Source organism: Sebastes umbrosus, chromosome 10 (assembly GCF_015220745.1).
Source record: "Sebastes umbrosus isolate fSebUmb1 chromosome 10, fSebUmb1.pri, whole genome shotgun sequence".
NCBI lineage: Eukaryota > Metazoa > Chordata > Actinopteri > Perciformes > Sebastidae > Sebastes > Sebastes umbrosus.
The window spans coordinates 4,528,545-4,549,757 of NC_051278.1; the positions used below are offsets into that span (position 1 = coordinate 4,528,545).

At 36.4% G+C, this 21,213-nt stretch overlaps 2 protein-coding genes across 2 annotated transcripts; one reads left to right on the forward strand and one right to left on the reverse strand.

Moving 5' to 3' along the window:
- Positions 1-969: 969 nt before the first annotated feature.
- aifm2 (apoptosis inducing factor mitochondria associated 2) lies at positions 970-10,324 on the forward strand. Its single transcript, XM_037782177.1, has 9 exons — positions 970-1,077; positions 2,283-2,460; positions 4,202-4,317; positions 4,927-5,046; positions 5,138-5,230; positions 5,715-5,823; positions 5,920-6,072; positions 7,049-7,249; positions 10,010-10,324. Exons 2-9 carry the CDS (start codon positions 2,406-2,408, stop codon positions 10,159-10,161), a joined length of 999 nt encoding a protein of 332 aa, XP_037638105.1. The 5' UTR covers positions 970-1,077; positions 2,283-2,405; the 3' UTR covers positions 10,162-10,324.
- Positions 10,325-13,298: 2,974 nt separating this feature from the next.
- elovl6l (ELOVL family member 6, elongation of long chain fatty acids like) lies at positions 13,299-17,415 on the reverse strand. The gene is made up of 4 exons (XM_037782185.1): positions 17,239-17,415; positions 14,999-15,130; positions 14,144-14,295; positions 13,299-14,015 (listed from the first exon to the last, which is right to left on the reverse strand). Exons 1-4 carry the CDS (start codon positions 17,340-17,342, stop codon positions 13,585-13,587), a joined length of 819 nt encoding a protein of 272 aa, XP_037638113.1. The 5' UTR covers positions 17,343-17,415; the 3' UTR covers positions 13,299-13,584.
- Positions 17,416-21,213: the final 3,798 nt, after the last annotated feature.

Below are 21,213 nucleotides of genomic sequence, written 5' to 3' on the forward strand. Positions count from 1 at the left end.
CTTTAATTAAGTATACTTCATAAAATAAACTTAAAGTACTTTTTCGTAAGAGATAAAGTGAGAAACTAATGAGGACCTGAAAAAGTCCAAATGATTTGAGAGGAATCTGCAGGTTTAAAGGGATAGTTTGTGTGTTTTAAAGTGGGGTTGTGTGATGTACTTATCCATAGTAGGTGTATTACTGACAGTAGATGACGGTCGGTGTGCCCCCAGCATCGAGAAACAGACAAGGAACCGACACCGGAGCAAAGCAACACAGTGCTATGGACGGGACGGCAGAAAAACTTATTTTAGACACCTAAAAGAAAGGCTCACCTAAAAAACTTGATATCTGTTTAAGTGTACGCTATATTTAGAATATTTTAAAACGTATCTCTACTGTTTTAGTCATCTGAGCCTGCTGGCTTTGAAAGGAGCATAGAAAAGCTTCATTTTCAGTTCAGTTCCCCGTCAGAAAGGAGAAGGAAAGGGCTGTCTGACGGCGAGATAAAGCAGTGAAATGGTTTGAAATAGTTAGTGATTAAAATAGCAGTTTTTCAAATGTGAAATATCTGAACACCACATGTGAATATCTGAGTGAATATTCACATGTGAAATGTATTAAATGTGATGCTTTAAAAAGAAAAGACATTTCACAAGCAGAAGATAAAATAATAAATATTCAGATGACAGAAAACTTGATTGTAAACTTCAAAAATCAGATAGTGATGTCAGTAATCAATAAATTAAGACATTTGAAAAAAAAAGATTTTATTAATATTTGATGTCTTCTGAGATCCTATTTTATTTCCTATTGTTTCAAACATATTGTTACTTTAATGTGTTTGATTTGTGATTTTACAAAGGTGAATTATTTTGACCAAAAAGTGAACTTTTATGTAAGACTAAAACATTTCCTACAGCACCTGAAGGCACCACAAGAGCCTGCCCCCCCTGAGCTGTGATTGGTGGAGAGCTGGTGTCGTCAGAGGGGCGTTCAGAGGAGCAGGAAACAAGAAGCAGTGAGTCCAGTGAGTCTGGAGGAAAGGCTCGAGACTTTAACACCCACCAGAGATCAAACACTTCTACCTGCAGCAGGTGAGTTCACTTCCTGTTTGTGTTGGTAGACACGTGACTGACCGACTGAGGAAACACCGACTACTTCAGTAATACTACTCTGTCAAAATACTGCAGTACAAGTACAAGTCCTGCATTCAAAGTTTCACCTGACAGTTCAGAAGTAGTCTCAGCCTAATGTAGTAATGTAGTCTTTATTCAGTATTCTTTATGCAGGACAACTCCTTTCTCTGTGATATCTAGATGTATATGCATATACATGTGTATGTAGTGTGTGCATGTGATATACAGTGTATAGCCTATATATACAGTATATGTATCACACTGAAAGGAATGTGTAATGGATAAAGATAATGAAAGTAAACTTTTACCTTAGGGAGTACATTTTGTTGATACATGTAGTACTTCTGCACTTTTAAGTCAAATCTTGAATGCAGTACTTTTACTTTTACCTTATACTGTAGTACTTCTCTATACAGGATGTGCAGACTGCAGGGTTTTAACTGTGCTTGTTACATAAAGGCAGTGAAGGGTTAAGGGAGTAGCAGAGTATAAAGTAGCATTAAATTAAAATACTGAAATAAACTATCTAAAAAATACCATTAAGTACAGTTACTTGAGTAAATGTACTTTGTTAAATTCCACCATATATTTATTAATCTCGTTACTTTAAAGGAAACACGTTTAGATTTAGTGAAGGGATGAAAGACACAATCAGCTGATTGATAATATTGATAAGAAATTGATTATTTCCCCAATAATCCTCCAAACATCCTGTTATTACTTCGGCTTACTACTACGAGTACTACTGCTACTTCTACTCAAGATGCATATGTTGATGTGGAATAATATTAATATACAGTATGTGAGAGTTCAGATTGGGTGATCATTTAATTAATTAATTAATTAATTAATTAATGAATGCAGTGTAGATGTGTTTCTACTGTATGTGTGTACACAGGTGATGGGGGGGTCAGGTCTCGTCACTAGAGGGCGTCCATGTGTTTCTACTGTATGTGTGCACACAGGTGATGGGGGGTCAGGTCTCGTCAGTAGAGGGCGTCCATGTGTTTCTACTGTATGTGTGCACACAGGTGATGGAGGGTCAGGTCTCGTCAGTAGAGGGCGTCCATGTGTTTCTACTGTATGTGTGCACACAGGTGATGGGGGGTCAGGTCTGGTCAGTAGAGGGCGTCCATGTGTTTCTACTGTATGTGTGCACACAGGTGATGGGGGGTCAGGTCTCGTCAGTAGAGGGCGTCCATGTTGTGGTTGTCGGCGGTGGATTCGGAGGCATCGCGGCGGCTCAGCATCTGAAATCCTGAGGACTCAACTTCACTCTGATCGACATGAGAGACGCGTTTCATCACAACGTGGCGGCGCTCAGAGCGTCTGTGCAGCCCGGTAACACTCAGCTACATTTCATTTTAATAACATATTTTTTTTTGTTCCATTCTTATTTTAATTTTTTTAATATTTATGATATATAATAATTTAGTTTTTTTAATATTTTCCAATTTTTGTTTGTTAGTTTTACTTTTATTCCTATGATCATTTTCTTTTTCAAGTTTTACTTTTCTTTTTATGATGATTTTGTTTTTATTTATTTTCCAATTTTTGTTTTATTTTCATGTTTATGATTGTTCGTAAACGTTTACTTTTAATATATTCATTTTTTAGATTTTTACCTGTATTTCCATGGGAATTTTATTTTGTTTCTTTTTTTACATTATTTTTTCAGGTTTTACTTTTATTTTTTATGATAATGTAGTTTTTCTTTATATTCTAACTTAATCCAAAAAAAATTTTAGTTTTACTTTTATTTTTATGAGATTTTATTTTTTAATTTAAATTTTTGTAATTGTTTTTTGTTTTTATTTTAGGATCATTTTATATTTAGTAATACATTTATATATTTACATATTTTGCCCATAAATATTATATTAAGTCTATTGCAAAAAATATATTTACTCTGTATTTTTATTTTTATTTTTGTATTGTTTAGAAGTTTAGAATTTTTTTTTTTTAGTTTTTCAAAAAATATTTCTAGGATTTTGTTGAATTTTCTATTTATTTTACAATTTTAAATAACCTTTCTGTTATTTTTCCCAAGTTGTTTATAGATCTATATTTAGTTTTGTTATTAATATTATCATTAGTATTATTATTGTGGTTATTATTATTATAAACTTTATTCATATTGCACCTTTAATACAGTGTTTTACAGAATAAAAAAGAAAACAACACATTTGAATAACAAATGAAATATATAAATATGAACATTTATTATTATTATTATTACAATTTATTAATCTTTGAGAATGATTAAATTAATAATGTATCATACTTTTTATCATGATTGTTGGAGTGATGTCACAGTGAGCTCAGACAGATGAACTTTATCAAACATGAGTGTGTGGCCAACAATAATACTCCTCACTAATAATAACACTCTGTGCACTCTGACATCATTACTCACCCTGTACACAGAGTGTGACCTCTGACATCTGACCTTTGACCCCGTGTCTCACTGCAGGCTTCGCTCAGAGGACCTTCATCCCGAATAATGAAGGGATGAAATACACAATCAGTTGATTGATAATATTGATAAGAAATTGATTATTTCCCCAATAAACCTCCAAACATCCTGTTAGTACTTTGATTTACTACTGCGAGTGCTACTGCTTCTTTTACTCAAGATCCATATGTTGATGTGGAATAATATTAATATACAGAATGTGAGAGTTCAGATTGGGTGATAATTTAATTAATTAATTAATTAATGCAGTGTAGATGCGTTTCTACTGTATGTGTATGCACAGGTGATGGGGGTCAGGTCTCGTCAGTAGAGGGCGTCCATGTGTTACTACTGTATGTGTATGCACAGGTGATGGGGGTCAGGTCTCGTCAGTAGAGGGCATCCATGTGCTTCTACTGTATGTGTGTACACAGGTGATGGGGGTCAGCTCTCTTTGGAGTGATGTCACAGTGAGCTCAGACAGATGAACTTTATCAAACATGAGTGTGTGGCCAACAATGACACTCCTGACTAATAATAACACTCTGTGCACTCTGACATCATTACTCACCCTGTACACAGAGTGTGACCTCTGACATCTGACCTTTGACCCGTGTCTCACTGCAGGCTTCGCTCAGAGGACCTTCATCCCGTACGCTAAGACGTTTGGAGACAGTTTTGTTCAGGGTCGAGTTCAGCGAGTCGACACCGACAGACAGACGGTCGTCCTGGAGGACGGGAGGGTGAGGACAGAGGGAGGAAGTGTGGTGTGTGTGTGTGTGTGTGTGTGTGTGTGTGTATATATATATATATATATATATATATGTATATATATGTGTATGTGTGTGTGTGTGTGTGTGTGTGTGTGTGTGTGTGTGTGTGTGTGTGTGTGTATGAGACATGTCAGAGTGAGACATTGTTGGTTCTGTAGAAACATGTCAGAGTGAGACATCGTTGGTTCTGTATAAACATGTCAGAGTGAGACCTCCAGTTGTTGTTTTTGTTGTTAAATCTTTTACAGTGCATCAGATTTTAAACTGATATTTATGTCCCTTTCAAAAAACATATATTTATTTTATGTAAAGTTTTAATCTGAAAAGCAACTTGTTACTATATATAAATAAATATTTCCCTCTGAACTATAGTGGAGTAGAAGTATAAAGTAGCATAAAATGAAAATACTCAACTAAAGTACCTTAAAATTATACTCAAGTCCAGTACTTGAGTAAATGTACTTCAGTCACATTCCACCATATTTGTATTAATCTCTCATTAAATGAAACACATTTATTAATCAAGTAACAGTAATATCCTGTATAAACTACAGACCAGTTTGTCCCTGTGTGTTGCAGGAGATCCAGTACTCCCACCTCATCCTGTGTACTGGGACTGATGGAGCGTTCCCCGGGAAGTTCAACACCGTGGCCTCGTATCAGACAGCCGTCCAGACGTACGAGGACTTCGTCAAGCAGGTACGATAACGAGACGAATACCGAGAGGTCTGCAGAGAGAAGAGCTCATTATTTACTGTGTGTGTGTGTGTGTGTGTGTGTGTGTGTTCAGGTCCAGGCTGCCGACTCGGTGTTGGTGGTCGGAGGAGGGTCGACCGGTGTGGAGATGGCTGCTGAGATCAAGACCGAGTTCCCAGACAAGAAGGTAACGACCGATCCTTTACTGCAGTAAAAATACTACTACTCTGAAAACTACTCCACTACAAGTAAAATTCAATACCTTACTGTAGCAAAAGTATTATCAGCTAAATGTAGTTAAAGTATTAATAGTGCAATGAAACATACTTAAATTAACAGTATGCATTGTGCAGTAAAATATACTTAAAGTTCTTAAGGTAAAAGTATGCATTGTACAGTCAGATATACTTAAAGTACTACAAGGTAAAGAACAGTACTTGAGTAAATGTACTTTCTCTCGCACTAGAACTACTACTCATGCTACATGGCTATGACCAGTACTGCTGCTGCTAAAACCACTTTTGCTACTACTAGTATGACATGTACTTCTATCATTTCTTCACTCATTGTACTTGTACTTTTACTGCTCCCGAGTCCAAGCTCTTGTACTTCCTGTGTATACTGTTTGTACTCTTGTAGAGGAGAGTTTTAAGGTGTATTCTCGTGTTCAGGTGGTTCTGATCCACTCTAGAATCGCGCTGGCCGACCCGGAGCTACGGCCCAGCGTCAGACAGCAGGCGAAGGAGGTTCTGCTGGGGAAAGGAGTGGAGCTGCTGCTGGGTACGAAGACCTTATGTAGACCTGAAGACCAGGTGCGTGGTTCAGACCAGGTCCTGTCTGGGTTTCATAAACCTGCTGTGTGTGTGTGTGTTTCAGGTCAGAAGGTGTCCAACCTGTCGGAGCTGCAGCTGAATGTGACCCAGAAGAACACGGTGGTGACCACAGACAAAGGAACCAGTCTGACCACGGACCTGATCATCTGCTGCACCGGACTCAGGGTCAACTCTGCAGCCTACGCCTCCAGCTTCTGTGAGTACACACAGTACTAATACCACACTGTAGAAATACTCTGTTACAATAAGAATACTGATACCACACTGTAGAAATACTCTGTGACAGTAAAAGTACTAATACCACACTATAGAAATACTCTGTTACAGTAAAAGTACTAATACCACAGTGTAGAAATACTCTGTGACAGTAAAAGTACTAATACCACACTATAGAAATACTCTGTTACAGTAAAAGTACTAATACCACACTGTTAAAGTAAAAGTACTAATACCACACTGTTACAGTAAAAGTACTAATACCACACTGTTAAAGTAAAAGTACTTATACCACACTATATAAATACTCTGTTAAAGTAAAAGTACTTATACCACACTATATAAATACTCTGTTAAAGTAAAAGTACTAATACCACACTATAGAAATACTCTGTTACAGTAAAAGTACTAATACCACACTGTTACAGTAAAAGTCCTGCATTGAAAATGTTCCTCCAGTAAAAGTATTTCAGTATAATCAGTAAAATGTAGTTAAAGTATTAAACTGTGACTGTTGTACTATTATATATTCTATCATTAGATTATTATGACTCATGTATTAATGTTAAAGCAGGATCATATTTATAATAATAATAATCATATATTATAAATGTATCGGAGTAGAAGTAGAAAGTAGCATGAAAAGAAAATACTCAAGTAAAGTACAAGCACTTAAAATGTGTACTTAAGTACAGTACTTGAGTGAATGTGTTAAAGTCTCATATTTGTCTGTGGAGGGCAGTTAGACGTAGAGGTCAGTGTTTGTTTGTTATTCTCCGTCCATCATTTTGGATCCGAGTGAGACCTCTCAACATGACGTCATCTGAGGATATCTATGATGTAATGTTTCCTGTAGCGCCACCATCTGGACACGTGACATATCAACATCTATCTTATTGGTTACTAAAGAGTCGGTTAATCGATCAGTTGATTGATCAGTGATCTGTTCCTGACAGCCGGCTGTCTGGCTGATAACGGAGCTCTGAAGGTCAACGATCACCTGCAGGTCGACGGCTTCTCCAACGTCTTCGCTGTGGGCGACTGCGCCGACGTGAAGGAGCCCAAGATGGCGTACCACGCCGGGCTGCACGCTGCCGTCGCCGTTAGCAACATCGTCAACCGTCTGAGCGGGAAGGAGCTGACCTCATATCACACAGGTACACACACGCACCTGTCTGTTGCTGGTTGCCTGTCTGTGTTTATAGTTGCCTGTCTGTGATTTTAGTTGCCTGTGATTTTAGTTGCCTGTGATTTTAGTTGCCTGTCTGTGTTTTTAGTTGCCTGTGATTTTAGTTGCCTGTCTGTGATTTTAGTTGCCTGTGATTTTAGTTGCCTGTCTGTGTTTTTAGTTGCCTGTGATTTTAGTTGCCTGTCTGTGTTTTTAGTTGCCTATGATTTTAGTTGCCTGTGATTTTAGTTGCCTGTGATTTTAGTTGCCTGTGATTTTAGTTGCCTGTCTGTGTTTTTAGTTGCCTGTGATTTTAGTTGCCTGTGATTTTAGTTGCCTGTGATTTTAGTTGCCTCTCTATGATTATAGCTGCCTGTCTGTGTTTTTAGTTGCCTGTGATTTTAGTTGCCTGTCTGTGTTTTTAGTTGCCTGTGATTTTAGTTGCCTGTCTGTGTTTTTAGTTGCCTATGATTTTAGTTGCCTATGATTTTAGTTGCCTGTGATTTTAGTTGCCTGTGATTTTAGTTGCCTGTCTGTGTTTTTAGTTGCCTGTGATTTTAGTTGCCTGTCTGTGTTTTTAGTTGCCTATGATTTTAGTTGCCTGTCTGTGTTTTTAGTTGCCTATGATTTTAGTTGCCTGTGATTTTAGTTGCCTGTCTGTGTTTTTAGTTGCCTATGATTTTAGTTGCCTATGATTTTAGTTGCCTGTGATTTTAGTTGCCTGTGATTTTAGTTGCCTGTGATTTTAGTTGCCTGTCTGTGTTTTTAGTTGCCTGTGATTTTAGTTGCCTGTCTGTGTTTTTAGTTGCCTATGATTTTAGTTGCCTGTCTGTGTTTTTAGTTGCCTATGATTTTAGTTGCCTGTGATTTTAGTTGCCTGTGATTTTAGTTGCCTGTCTGTGTTTTTAGTTGCCTATGATTTTAGTTGCCTATGATTTTAGTTGCCTGTGATTTTAGTTGCCTGTGATTTTAGTTGCCTGTGATTTTAGTTGCCTGTCTGTGTTTTTAGTTGCCTGTGATTTTAGTTGCCTGTCTGTGTTTTTAGTTGCCTATGATTTTAGTTGCCTGTGATTTTAGTTGCCTGTGATTTTAGTTGCCTGTCTGTGTTTTTAGTTGCCTATGATTTTAGTTGCCTGTGATTTTAGTTGCCTGTGATTTTAGTTGCCTGTGATTTTAGTTGCCTGTCTGTGTTTTTAGTTGCCTGTGATTTTAGTTGCCTGTGATTTTAGTTGCCTGTGATTTTAGTTGCCTCTCTATGATTATAGCTGCCTGTCTGTGTTTTTAGTTGCCTGTGATTTTAGTTGCCTGTCTGTGTTTTTAGTTGCCTGTGATTTTAGTTGCCTGTCTGTGTTTTTAGTTGCCTATGATTTTAGTTGCCTATGATTTTAGTTGCCTGTGATTTTAGTTGCCTGTGATTTTAGTTGCCTGTCTGTGTTTTTAGTTGCCTGTGATTTTAGTTGCCTGTCTGTGTTTTTAGTTGCCTATGATTTTAGTTGCCTGTGATTTTAGTTGCCTGTGATTTTAGTTGCCTGTCTGTGTTTTTAGTTGCCTATGATTTTAGTTGCCTGTGATTTTAGTTGCCTGTGATTTTAGTTGCCTGTCTGTGTTTTTAGTTGCCTGTGATTTTAGTTGCCTGTGATTTTAGTTGCCTCTCTATGATTATAGCTGCCTGTCTGTGTTTTTAGTTGCCTGTGATTTTAGTTGCCTGTCTGTGTTTTTAGTTGCCTGTGATTTTAGTTGCCTGTGATTTTAGTTGCCTGTCTGTGTTTTTAGTTGCCTATGATTTTAGTTGCCTGTGATTTTAGTTGCCTGTCTGTGTTTTTAGTTGCCTGTGATTTTAGTTGCCTATGATTTTAGTTGCCTGTCTGTGTTTTTAGTTGCCTGTGATTTTAGTTGCCTATGATTTTAGTTGCCTGTCTGTGTTTTTAGTTGCCTGTGATTTTAGTTGCCTGTGATTTTAGCTGCCTGTCTGTGTTTTTAGTTGCCTGTGATTTTAGTTGCCTATGATTTTAGTTGCCTGTCTGTGTTTTTAGTTGCCTCTCTATGATTATAGCTGCCTGTCTGTGTTTTTAGTTGCCTATGATTTTAGTTGCCTATCTATGATTTTAGTTGCCTATCTATGATTTTAGTTGCCTGTCTGTGTTTTTAGTTGCCTATGATTTTAGTTGCCTGTCTGTGTTTTTAGTTGCCTATGATTTTAGTTGCCTCTCTATGATTATAGCTGCCTGTCTGTGTTTTTAGTTGCCTATGATTTTAGTTGCCTATGATTTTAGTTGCCTGTTTGTCTTTAGTGGCCTATCTATGCTTTTAGTTTCCTATGATTTTAGTTGCATGTCTGTGTTTTTAGTTGCCTATCTTTGATTTTAGTTGCTTATCTATGATTTTAGTTGCCTGTTTGTCTTTAGTTGCCTATTTATGCTTTTAGTTGCAAAGCTTTGATTTTAGTTGCCTATCTATGATTGTAGATCACTGTCTGTGTTTTTAGTTGCACACCTTTGATTTTAGTTGCCGTTGCTGGTTGTGTTGCTGGTTGCCTGTCTGTGCTGCTGGTTGACTGACGTTGCTGCTGGTTGTCTGTCTGTGTTGCTGGTTGTGTTACTGGTTGCCTGTCTGCTGCTGGTTGTCTGTCTGTGTTGCTGGTTGTGTTACTGGTTGCCTGTCTGCTGCTGGTTGCCTGTCTGTGTTGCTGGTTGTGTTACTGGTTGCCTGTCTGTGTTTTTGGTTGACTGACGTTGTTGCTGGTTGCTAGGTAACGTCACCATGTTGCTGGCGATGGGCCGTGATGACGGCGTCGGTCAGTATAACGGCTGGCAGTTGCCCCGTTGCCTCGTTACCCTGGGGAAGAGTAGAGATCTGTTGCTGTGGAAGAGCTGGAGGGAGATGCAGCAGCAGCAACCCTGAAACACACGCTCAGCTTTGTAGACTTGTGAGGACGTCACTGATTACATGAAGTCTGTGACGTCAGCACACAGACTTGATAGCGACATGAGGACCGTTTCGCTGGTTCAGAGTTACTGTCATGATCTCAGATGTCTGCTGGTGAATATAAAATGCTTAAATACAACACGTGTTTCTTCTTTGCTGAATGTACGTTAAGCTGGTTTCTGGCGAGCAGGGAGGTGAGCCACGCCACGTTCCCGTCCAAATTTTGACCAAAATTATGAGAAAATGTGAATGAACGCTTGTTTATGTGATTATCAGGAGCTGTAAACATTTATACCACCGAAGAAGATGAGGTCATTAAAGAGCGTCAGTCGCAGCTCAAACTGGACGTCAATGTGAGATTAGAGTTAGTTTCATGTGTTAATGTGAGGAAGGTTTCATCAGACCTGTTTCTGTCTCTTCAGTGATGCTTCATGTACGTCATCATTCATTCACTAAACCTGTTTACACTTCCACCAACTGTTACTCCTCAGCCGAGAGGGAAGACATCAGTGAGATCATTTTTTTAATTTCCGGCGTTTCCACTCAGGTTTTTTATGTACAACATCTCTGAAATCACAAAAATAACTTGGATAGTTGCCTATTTATGATTTGAGTTGTATGTCTATGATTGAGACATTGTTGTTTACTTATTTTCAGACATTTTTTGGTCTATTTTTCGGTAATTTTCCCGACTTTCTTTGGAAATATTTCGTAACATATTTCGAATATTTAAAGGACATTTTTCTAACATTTGGCGGATATTACATTTTTGGCGAGGAAAAACTGTCATGGCCATTTTCATCGGGGTCCCTTGACCTCTGACCTCCAGATATGTGAATGAAAATGAGTCTCCCCTTTACAGACATGCCAACTTTATGATAATCACATGCAGTTTGACCGCTGTTGTTGCTTGTTGGGCTGCAGTTTGCCATGTTATGATTTGAGCATATTTGTTATGCTAAATGCAGTACCTGTGAGGGTTTCTGGACAATATCTGTCATTGTTTTGTGTTAATTGATTTCCAATAATAAATATATACATAAATTTGCATAAAGCAGCATATTTGCCCAATTCCATGTTGATAAGATTATTAAATACAAATATCCCTTTAAGCATTTTGAACAAATAAATTATGATTAATCACAATTAAATATTTCAATCGATTGACAGCCCTAATTTTTCTACATTTATACTGTGGATTCTAGCTCTGAGTTGATGCAAAGTTACAAAAAAATCTATGAATTTAAGTTCTCAACAGCATGTTGAGAACAAATGTGAACAAATGTGTTGTTATTTACTTGTGGACCAACAGAAACCTCATTCTGGATATAAATTATTGTATATTAAACATTTCCTGTTTGTGTTTAATCAAGTTGCAGCTTTTAAAGAATAAACAAAGCACAAATTTATAAAACAGCTTCTTTATTATATTTTTCAAACAATAAAACTATTTTAAACCCAAATATCTTCATGTGTTCTCATTCATATCGTAAAATAATAGAAAAGTGTGTTCATACAGAAAAATCATCGTCATCTGTCAGCTTTCATTCGACTCGTTAATCAAACAGCTTCTCCTGCTTTAAAATTCAGAAACTTTCACAATCACACACTTTAAAAACAACATAATAATGTTTGTGAGGTCTTAACAGCTTTTAGTAAAACAAAAATCAAACTCTCTGGTGCAAAATATCAAACGTACAAAATCATAAATATTCAGCGTGCGATTTACATGATGTCAGTGATATTAATAAAGAATAAACTTTTAGTGGAACCGAAACAACAGGAGTGTTAGGAGACTTTTCCAGCTGCCGATTGGCTGCCATCATACGTCAAATAAATACTAGTCAGTAAATCAATAAATATATGGGGTTGGATAAAACCCTTAAAACAGATTCAAGTTTACATGTAAACTGTTTTAAAACTTCTCACGGTAGACAAAGAAAACAGAATAAAGAAATTCAAGTGATCGACGATTAATCGCAGTCTTCATGTGTTTTTAAGTCGCAGTTAACTGAATCTTTGTTGGTCGAACAGAACGAGACATTAACCGATCGATTCACTAATAAAACAGTCTCAAATTGCAGCCCTGAATTAGTCAATACGAGTCAAATCTCCTGAGGAAGCACCTCGCACACAAAACACATAAGGAGGCAGCGTGTAGCAACTTTTGAATTTGACAAAAGTAGAGGTTGGTTTTTAAATTCGGTGGAGTCTGTAAACATCAGTGAGGAGGTTTTTAAATCAGTGCAGAAACTAAATGTACAGTAAAGAAAACTGGCTCAGACATCCGCTGAGATTTATGTAAAGAGCCTCACAGACTGGAACTGAGGCGTGGTGAGGTGAAACCAGTTAAACCAGTTGGGAGTGGCTGGTTTCATCAGCCTGCTGGGAGCGACGGGGGCGAGTGAGACGCTTCCAGACTGACGAAGAGGCTTTTCACTAAATAGTTGCTTCATCTGATGAATCACTTTTAAAGTCGGGATGATTCAATAAATTAATGCGCAGGTTTAAAAATGAATATTTTTATATGAACTAAAATCAGTCACTGAGAGACGCTGATTCATTTTCTGATAAACAAACTGACAAAATACATTTTTGTTTGTACGACTCAACTTTTTTTTGTCCTTTAAACTTTCAGTTGAAACACGATAAAAATCTGAACTGAGAGAAGAAATCGTTTACACGTCCGTCATTTCTTAAATCATTTCCAAATAATCTTGTTTCCTGGAAAGAACGATGTCATTCAAGGAAACTGTCGGTCTGAAACAAGCGGCGTGCAGTCTGCAGATGTTACGAAATAAGCGGCGTGCAAGCTGCAGATGTGACGAAACAAGCAGCGTGCAGTCTGCAGACGTGATGAATCAAAACGCCGTGCAGTCTGCAGATGTGATGAGTCAAAACGCTGTGCAGTCTGCAGATGTGATGAAACAAACGGCTTGCAGTCTGCAGATGTGATGAAACAAACGGCTTGCAGTCTGCAGATGTGATGAAACAAACGGCTTGCAGTCTGCAGATGTGATGAAACAAACGGCTTGCAGTCTGCAGATGTGATGAAACAAACGGCTTGCAGTCGGCAGATGTGATGAAATAAACAACGTGCGGTCTGTAGATGTGATGAATCAAACGCCGTGCAGTCTGCAGATGTGATGAATCAAACGCCGTGCGGTCTGCAGATGTGATGAAACAAACGGCTTGCAGTCTGCAGATGTGATGAATCAAACGGCGTGTAGATCTACAGCTCCCTGCTGATTCAGAGAATTTTCCATCCTGCAGATGTTCGATGGGAAAAACGCTGATTTCAGATTCTTCTGACATGAAAAAGATTAAAATTTTTAAACGTTAGCGGCTTCAGTACGACTCAAGTCCAGTCGGTCAGATCTCCCAAAATGCCCCTGGTCTCTACTCGGCCTTGCTGGTCTTGGCGTCGCTGTGGCGGCGCAGGTACGTCTGGTAGAAGAAGTTGGAGAAGAGCAGCAGGTAGCTGAGGTACATGAGGGCGGCCCAGATGATGTTGTCGAGGCGTGAGGGGCAGTCTCCGTGCTGCATCCAGCGGTACACCAGCCAGCTCACCGTCAGCCCCATCCCCATCTGCCCGATCTGAGCGCTGGTGATGAACACGGCGAACGGCCGGGGCACGCGCAAGCCGGCGGCGCGCGCCGCGTAGTAGCTGTACATGAGCGCGTGCACGCCGTAGTTCATGGTCATGAACCAGCCGCCGCCGGCCACCATGTCTTTGTAGGAGTACCAGGAGTACAGCAGCACGGTGATGTGGTGGTACCAGTGCAGGAAGAGCAGCTTCTGCTTCCTCAGCACCACGAACGCTGTGTCGCCTAGGAAACACAAACCAATCAATCAATTCATCTGATGTAAGGTTCTCCTCCGTTCCATCACAGTGAACCAACATCTTTGAGTTTTAGACATTATATTATATTTATAATCTGTCTGTCTGAGGACTGACCGAGCTCTGGAGCTTTGCTCAGGACGAAGGCGTAGGCCCAGAACTTGCTGACTGGTCCGTTGTAGAAGCTCTGGTTACAGATGGACTGTCTGAAGCCGCTGCTGCTCAGGATGTGAAACATGTAGGAACCGGTCCGGATCGCACCGATGATACTGGGAGACAAGAAGAAGAAGACAGACAAGGATATTAAATCATGGCTAAAAGAGAAACCCCCAATACCCCTGAAGATACAGCTGGATACATTTTTGCCTCCGTCAAGGACGTTATGTTTTCAGTTCAGTTTGTAGGATGGCATCGGGTCTTAAGATTCAGCTCTCCATCGTTCTCAGAGGACAGCGACCGGTAAAGTGACATTTCGACACACAGAGCAAACACACCTGAGCTGTAATTATCTCCAGGTGGAATAACTGACAGCTTGTTACCACAAAGACGGCATGTATTTTTAGTCTCCATAGCGTTGAATCAACACACCTCAGCTACTACCAGTTTGGTTTCCTCCAACAGCATCTTATGATTACTGATGGCTGCAAGAAGATTTATGCCAAAAATACAATCAACAACTGACTTTACATGTAATGTCTAAGTAACAACAAGCCGACTTACAAATAGTGCAAAATAAAGGAGATACGAGGGAAGTCACGATCAAGTTATTTTGGCCCTGAACCTATCCCATCTATGCATCTGACACACTACAGAAACATTTCTAATTAATCACATACTTTGAAATAAAGTTTTAAGAGTTTGAATAAGCACTCCTACTTTAAAATAAAGTTCTGAGAGTTTGAATTAAACTTGAGCCAACATGAGTTGATAATGATGTCACAAACGGAGAGCGTGTTAAAGGTGTGTTGTTACCTGAAGAGAGCGAGGCTGAGCGACCAGAGGACGAGCGGCCGCCGCAGGTTCATTTTGGGTCGAGGCTTCATGAAGTGCTGACCTGCGAACACCAGGGCGGCATACAGAGCGCTGAACACAAACGACTTACTCCTGAAGGAGGAAACAAATGTTCAAAGGTTAATATCAAAATGTTAACATTAAAAAAAAAAACACATGATAGATACACACAGGTCAGGTGGTCAAGACTTTAACATACAATTATTAATCACCAAATACAACAAGCTAATCTCTAACAGAACTTTAGCCAACTAATGTTTAATGTTAACATTAATTTGGATCACTTTCCCCCCCCCCCCCACAACTTGCCAATATTAAAATGCAAAAAAAACTAATTTTAAAAGACTAATGTTAAAGGTTAATGTTAAAATGTTAATATAAAATGTTAAATCACCAATATTAAAATGTTAATGTTACAAAAGGTTTAAATGTTGATGTTAAAATACTAATATTAAATTGCTAATGTGAAAATACTAATGTTAAAATGTTGACATCAAATCGCTGATGTTTAAAGGCTAATGTTAAAATGTTGATTCAAAATTCTAATATTAAAATGCTAACTTTAAAATACTATTAAAATACTTGAGTTAAAAGGTTGACATTAAAATGTTAATATATTTTGTTTTTTTCTTTTCTCAAATGATCAAATTGAGAAAGAAAATAAATCATGTACTTTAACTTAATGTATATTTCATTTTAAAATATTAAAATGCTAATTTTAAAAAGGTTTAAATGCTCATATTAAAATGCTAATGTTAAAATAGCCTACTAATGTTAATATGTTGATGTTAAAATGTCGATGTTAAAATACCAATATTAACATTAGACCCAAGTGATTAAATTGAGAAAGAAAATAAGTCAGATTGTACTTTAACTTAATTTAGATTTAATTTTAAATACATTAATTTAACGTGAAGAAACTGACTCTTTTTTTTTTACAGCCGAGTTTCTGTTCTAGATATAAATTAATTTGAGTTTAAAGTCTCTATTCATGCTGTTGCCATCATGTTTTCATAGACATTTTCACTCACAGTCACACCTCTTAGCAAAAACAAAGAGCTACATTTTTCAGCAGGTGTACCTGACAGTGACATTCACCTGAAGCATCACCTGCTTTACCTGTTCTGACTGTTGACTCACCATCAGATGGTTAATCTCATTTTCACACTGATTTCTGTTCATGTGATTTCAACACATTTGCTTTAGTATAATGAAACAATTGTATCAGTATAATCATGATTGTTTTTATTATTATTATTATTATTAATAAACACTTCTGTGAGTTGGTTTTATAATGAGATACAGATATAAAAAAAAAAACGTATATTAGAATAAATTTATAAAAATACATTGTCCCTATATGAGCTCATAAGGAGGGTTTAAGAGTTATTTCCAGTTTATTCGTGAGTTTCTGGTACATATTTTTGATATTTCATCACCTATACCATCACTGACTGACTGGAATAACTTGATCTAAATTAACTACAGCAGCATACCACAAATACATAAGTGTGACTTAACTGTGACTCACATGTAGTACACCTGTACCATTCACTGACCAGATTTGCATAATGCTTTGGCAGTGTCTCAAGATTCCTCTGAGAACACGCCTCACCAAATCCCATTCACAAATAGCTAGATTATAAATGACCTACCTTATCTGTAAATTACGCACACTCAAAAGACACGATACGATTTCCTTTCTACATAAGTAATATTAGCTTAACAATTCGGCATAAACAAAATACAAAAAAAACAGACACTTTATCCCACAAAACCACATATTTAACTCGATACTCGCTGTATCCGCTGCCTCGCTTCACGCTCTCTCATCGCTCGCACTGGAGCATTTTTTAGTATCGATCAAACCGGTTAAGGTGTTGTGTGTTTGAATTGGCTGCTATTTGGTGAACTGGGTGTGTGCCGAATTACAGACTGGACCCGAATCATCCCGAAACCGCCTTTATTAACATTTTAAACAGTGGACACTTTAAACTATAGTAAGGTCACTTAAAATGTGGTGTTTTTTTAATGGAATCCGGAGCGTTGCTTCTCAATTTTGCAGAAACCACAGTTTATCGTGATGTTTCTACTATTTCTGACTGTTTTGAGTGGATTTAAACCCTCAGTAGAAGGAGTTGAGTGAGATAAGAATGTTAAATCAAATTTTATAGTGAAATATAAAGATTAATTTAGCTTACCAGTTAGCTTGCATCCACTCTATCGCTCCTCTCTCGTCAAACCGACGCTCGAAGCTGTACTCAGACAGAGGCAGGTAGAAGTCGGTCTCATTCATCCCCAACATGGTTATTATTATCACTTTATATTTAATTAAACATATAAACTCAGTGTTTCCTCTCTCTGTCTGTGTGTTTGTCCTCCTGCAGTCTGTCCTCTCACCTGTCTCACCGTCCTATTTAAAGCCTATTAGCAGGGGGCGTGGCTTCAAGGACACACCTTTCTATTGTTTTCATCAAGACAGTCTCTACTACTACTACTACTGATCTAAGGAAGACAAATAGTGACGTGAAAAAAATAAGTCTGAATGAATAAAACAGTACCCAGACAGGTGATTATTAATATAAATATTATTATAACTGGAACACAGTGATGGAATGTAAATAATACCGAATACAGTACTTGAGTATTTACATCTTATGTAACTGTATACTTAATTTAATGTGATTTTTAACAATACTGTATGATATATTCAGTGACATATTATGTACACGGAAAACACAAGAAAAATAGATATATAATAAAAAAGAACCACATACTATAATAATATTTAAAATAAATAAATAAATAAAAAGACAAGAAAAACAGAATGGAACATGGTGATTGTAAAAAAAAGAGCCACATACTATAATAATATTTTAAAAAGCAAATAAATAAAAAGACAAGATAAAAACAAATAGTAGGCTTTCAGATATGTATTTGTAAAAATAAAATTTAAAGAACTTGCAGGGCAGAGAGAACTGTATTAAGCTAGCATGGATCATTCTGATGTTTTCCATTTTATGGAACAGCTGGTTATTCTTTTTAATATAGTTAAGAAGGGGATTAAATACTTTATTAAAAGTCTTTGTGGAGCTCCCCTAATGCATATTTTATTTTCTCTAACTTAGTAAAGTACAGTTCCTTTATGTGTTGAGAAAATCCTCCTTGTCCTTCTGAAGCTAAATAAACTCTTTAAAAAGGCTCTTTTATCAGCTGGAAAATGCGTCGTCACAAAGCTGAAAACAGGCTGTTTTTCTGAGACCTCTCTGACCTGAATCAGTGTGTTTACTTCATCAGAGAACAAAATAAAGTGATAAACTGAGTCTGATCTCAGAAACAGTTTGTTCCACATCTGTTGTAAACATTTAGTACAGAATTAATCTGACAGATAAATAAATCACTCGACACGAGGAGAGGAAGATAACCAGTGGATGAGGAAGTATTCAGATCCTCTACTGCAGTCAAAGTACCGATACCACACTGTAGATATACTCTGTTGCAGTATAAGTCCTGCATTGAAAATGTTCCTTCAGTAAAATGTCTGTGACTGTTGTACTATTACATATTCTATCATCAGATTATTGTTATTATTATAATTCATGCATTAATGTAAAAACAGGATTTTACTGTTGTAGTTGGTTGAGCTTGAGCTCATTTTAAACTATTAACATTAATCTGCTGATTACTCTCTCCATTAATCGATTGATTGTTTGGTTTGTAACTAACAGTCCAAACCTCAACATTATAAATAATAAATTAAATATGTGGAAATATATCCCAAAAAATAATTAAAATAAATGATATGTAAAAAAAAAAAAAAAAATTGAAAAATGTCCCAATAAATATCAGAAAATTAGCAAAATGCACGAAATTTTTTAAAACATGTAATATAATTTAGTATGATTAAAAGGAAAAGCAGCAAATTTTCACATTTTAGAAGCTGGAACCATCAAATGTTTTTATATGAAAAATGACTTGAACCATCAAAATAGTTCCGTATTCATTTTCTGGCAATCGATTAATTGATTAATGGATTAATTGATTAATGGAGTAATTGATTAATCGACTAATGGTTTCAACTGTACTTGTATAAACTGTTGGGGAGTTTAATTTATAACTAAACATCAGATTTTTATAAACTCTTCATATGTTTTGTGTGTAAAAATATTCATTAGTGAAGTAACTAAAGCTGCCAGATAAAGTAGAAGTAGAAAGTAAAGTACAAGTAAATGTACTTCCCACCCAGTTACATCCCACCACTGAAAGTAAAATATTGTTTCCTCGTCCGGGTGGAGCTCAGTGTCTCCTTAAGAGAAACTCAAGATGAAGGAAGCCCAGTTTCAGTTTGTGTTCGTCTTCATCGAGATAACAATCAGGATGTTTAAATTAGTCTGTTTCCTCCATTTTACAGGTTCTGCTCCCTCGTCAAAGGTTTTGAATTTAAGCAGACGTGGAAGAAGTACTCTGATGTGTTACTGCAGTAAAAGTACTAATACAACAGTGTAGAAATACTCTGTTACAAGTAAAAGTTATGCACTGAAAATGTTACTTCACTAAAAGTTATTGATGCATTAATGTGTTCATCACAGTAAATAAATAAGGGAAATAATACAAAGATAAATAAATAAAGAAGCAAATTAAAACAGAAATATCAATTTATTTCACATTCTATGAATTAATTAATGGCTAAATTTTTTTTTAATATCATTTTTGCTACATTTATTTATTTATTTGTATTTATTTATTTATTGAGTCATTTATGTATTCATTCATTTATTTTTTATTTGTTTGCAGGTTCCGTCCTCCATATGGAAGTAGAAAGCAGCAGAACATGGAAATACTCAAGTAAGTCTCATATTGTTTCATTTTAGACTTCAGACGTTTATGTTGCTTTCACCTGCTGGAGGTAAACTGAAACTACATCTACTTCTTTTTCACATCATAAAAATAAATAATATCTTAATATCTTACATTTTAATATTGAGGCATTTCATTTATTAATGTATGAATGAATGAATTAAATTAATTTCCAAGTTTGAATGAAGGTCAATTACAAAATAATTGTTTCCACTTTTCTAGCAATCCGAAAAGAAAATATATGATGGAATACCAAAAAAAAAAAAAATACAAATATTTTGAGAAAGAAATTGTATTATTATGAGATAGAGCTGTAACTTTACAAGAAAAAGTCGCAATATGTCATAACATTTTTAATTAAGTGCTTTATCTACAGTAAAGGATCCGAATACTATTATTATTATTATTATTATTATTACTAGTATTATGATTATTGTATTATTACTATTATTATTATATTATTATTATAATATTATTATTATTACTACTATTATTATTATTATTATTATTATTATTATTATTACTATTGTTATTATTATTACTATTATTATTTTTATGATTACATTATTATTACTAATATTATTATTATTATTATTATTATTGTTACTATTATTATTATTATTATTATTATTATTATTGTTACTATTATTGTTACTATTACTATTATTATTATTATTATTATTATTATTATTATTATGACTGTTATTATTGTTATTATTATTAATGGTAGTAGTAGTAGTAGTGTTTCTTTTTCTTTATTATTGTTTTTTTTTTTTATTTTATTCTGGGCGGTCCGGTCTGACGTATATTCACGTCGTCGTTACGTCACGTCAACGATGCGGAAGTTGAAGTCACCGTGGAGAACGTAAACTAATGACCAGCAGCCTCTTTAACAAACACAGAAAGAAGAAGAAACTGAAGCACCTGAAACACTGAAACCACAGCAGTCGGTTCACCTCCAGCTGCACTTTACCGACACCGTTATTACCCTTAAATGGACCCACCGGCACCGGGAGACTCAGAGTCCACGTCGGTGCCGTTCTGGTGCTGGACGGGTCGCTAGAAAGCTGCTCCATCACACTATCTCTTAAAAGGTGAGTACCAAACTCCTTTGAAAAAAAACTAAATTTGAAACTTTTTTTGATATTAGCCAAATTATACAAATGTTTCAATATAACTGAATATTTTCCCCGACTTAATAGCATCTACTCGTTAATTCGGCTTACATATCATACCAGCAAACAGCAGCTTCTTTTAGTAAAACGTGTAAAGCGTCCACTTTTACAACCCTTCGTGTGTTTCTAAATTACTGTCCAGCC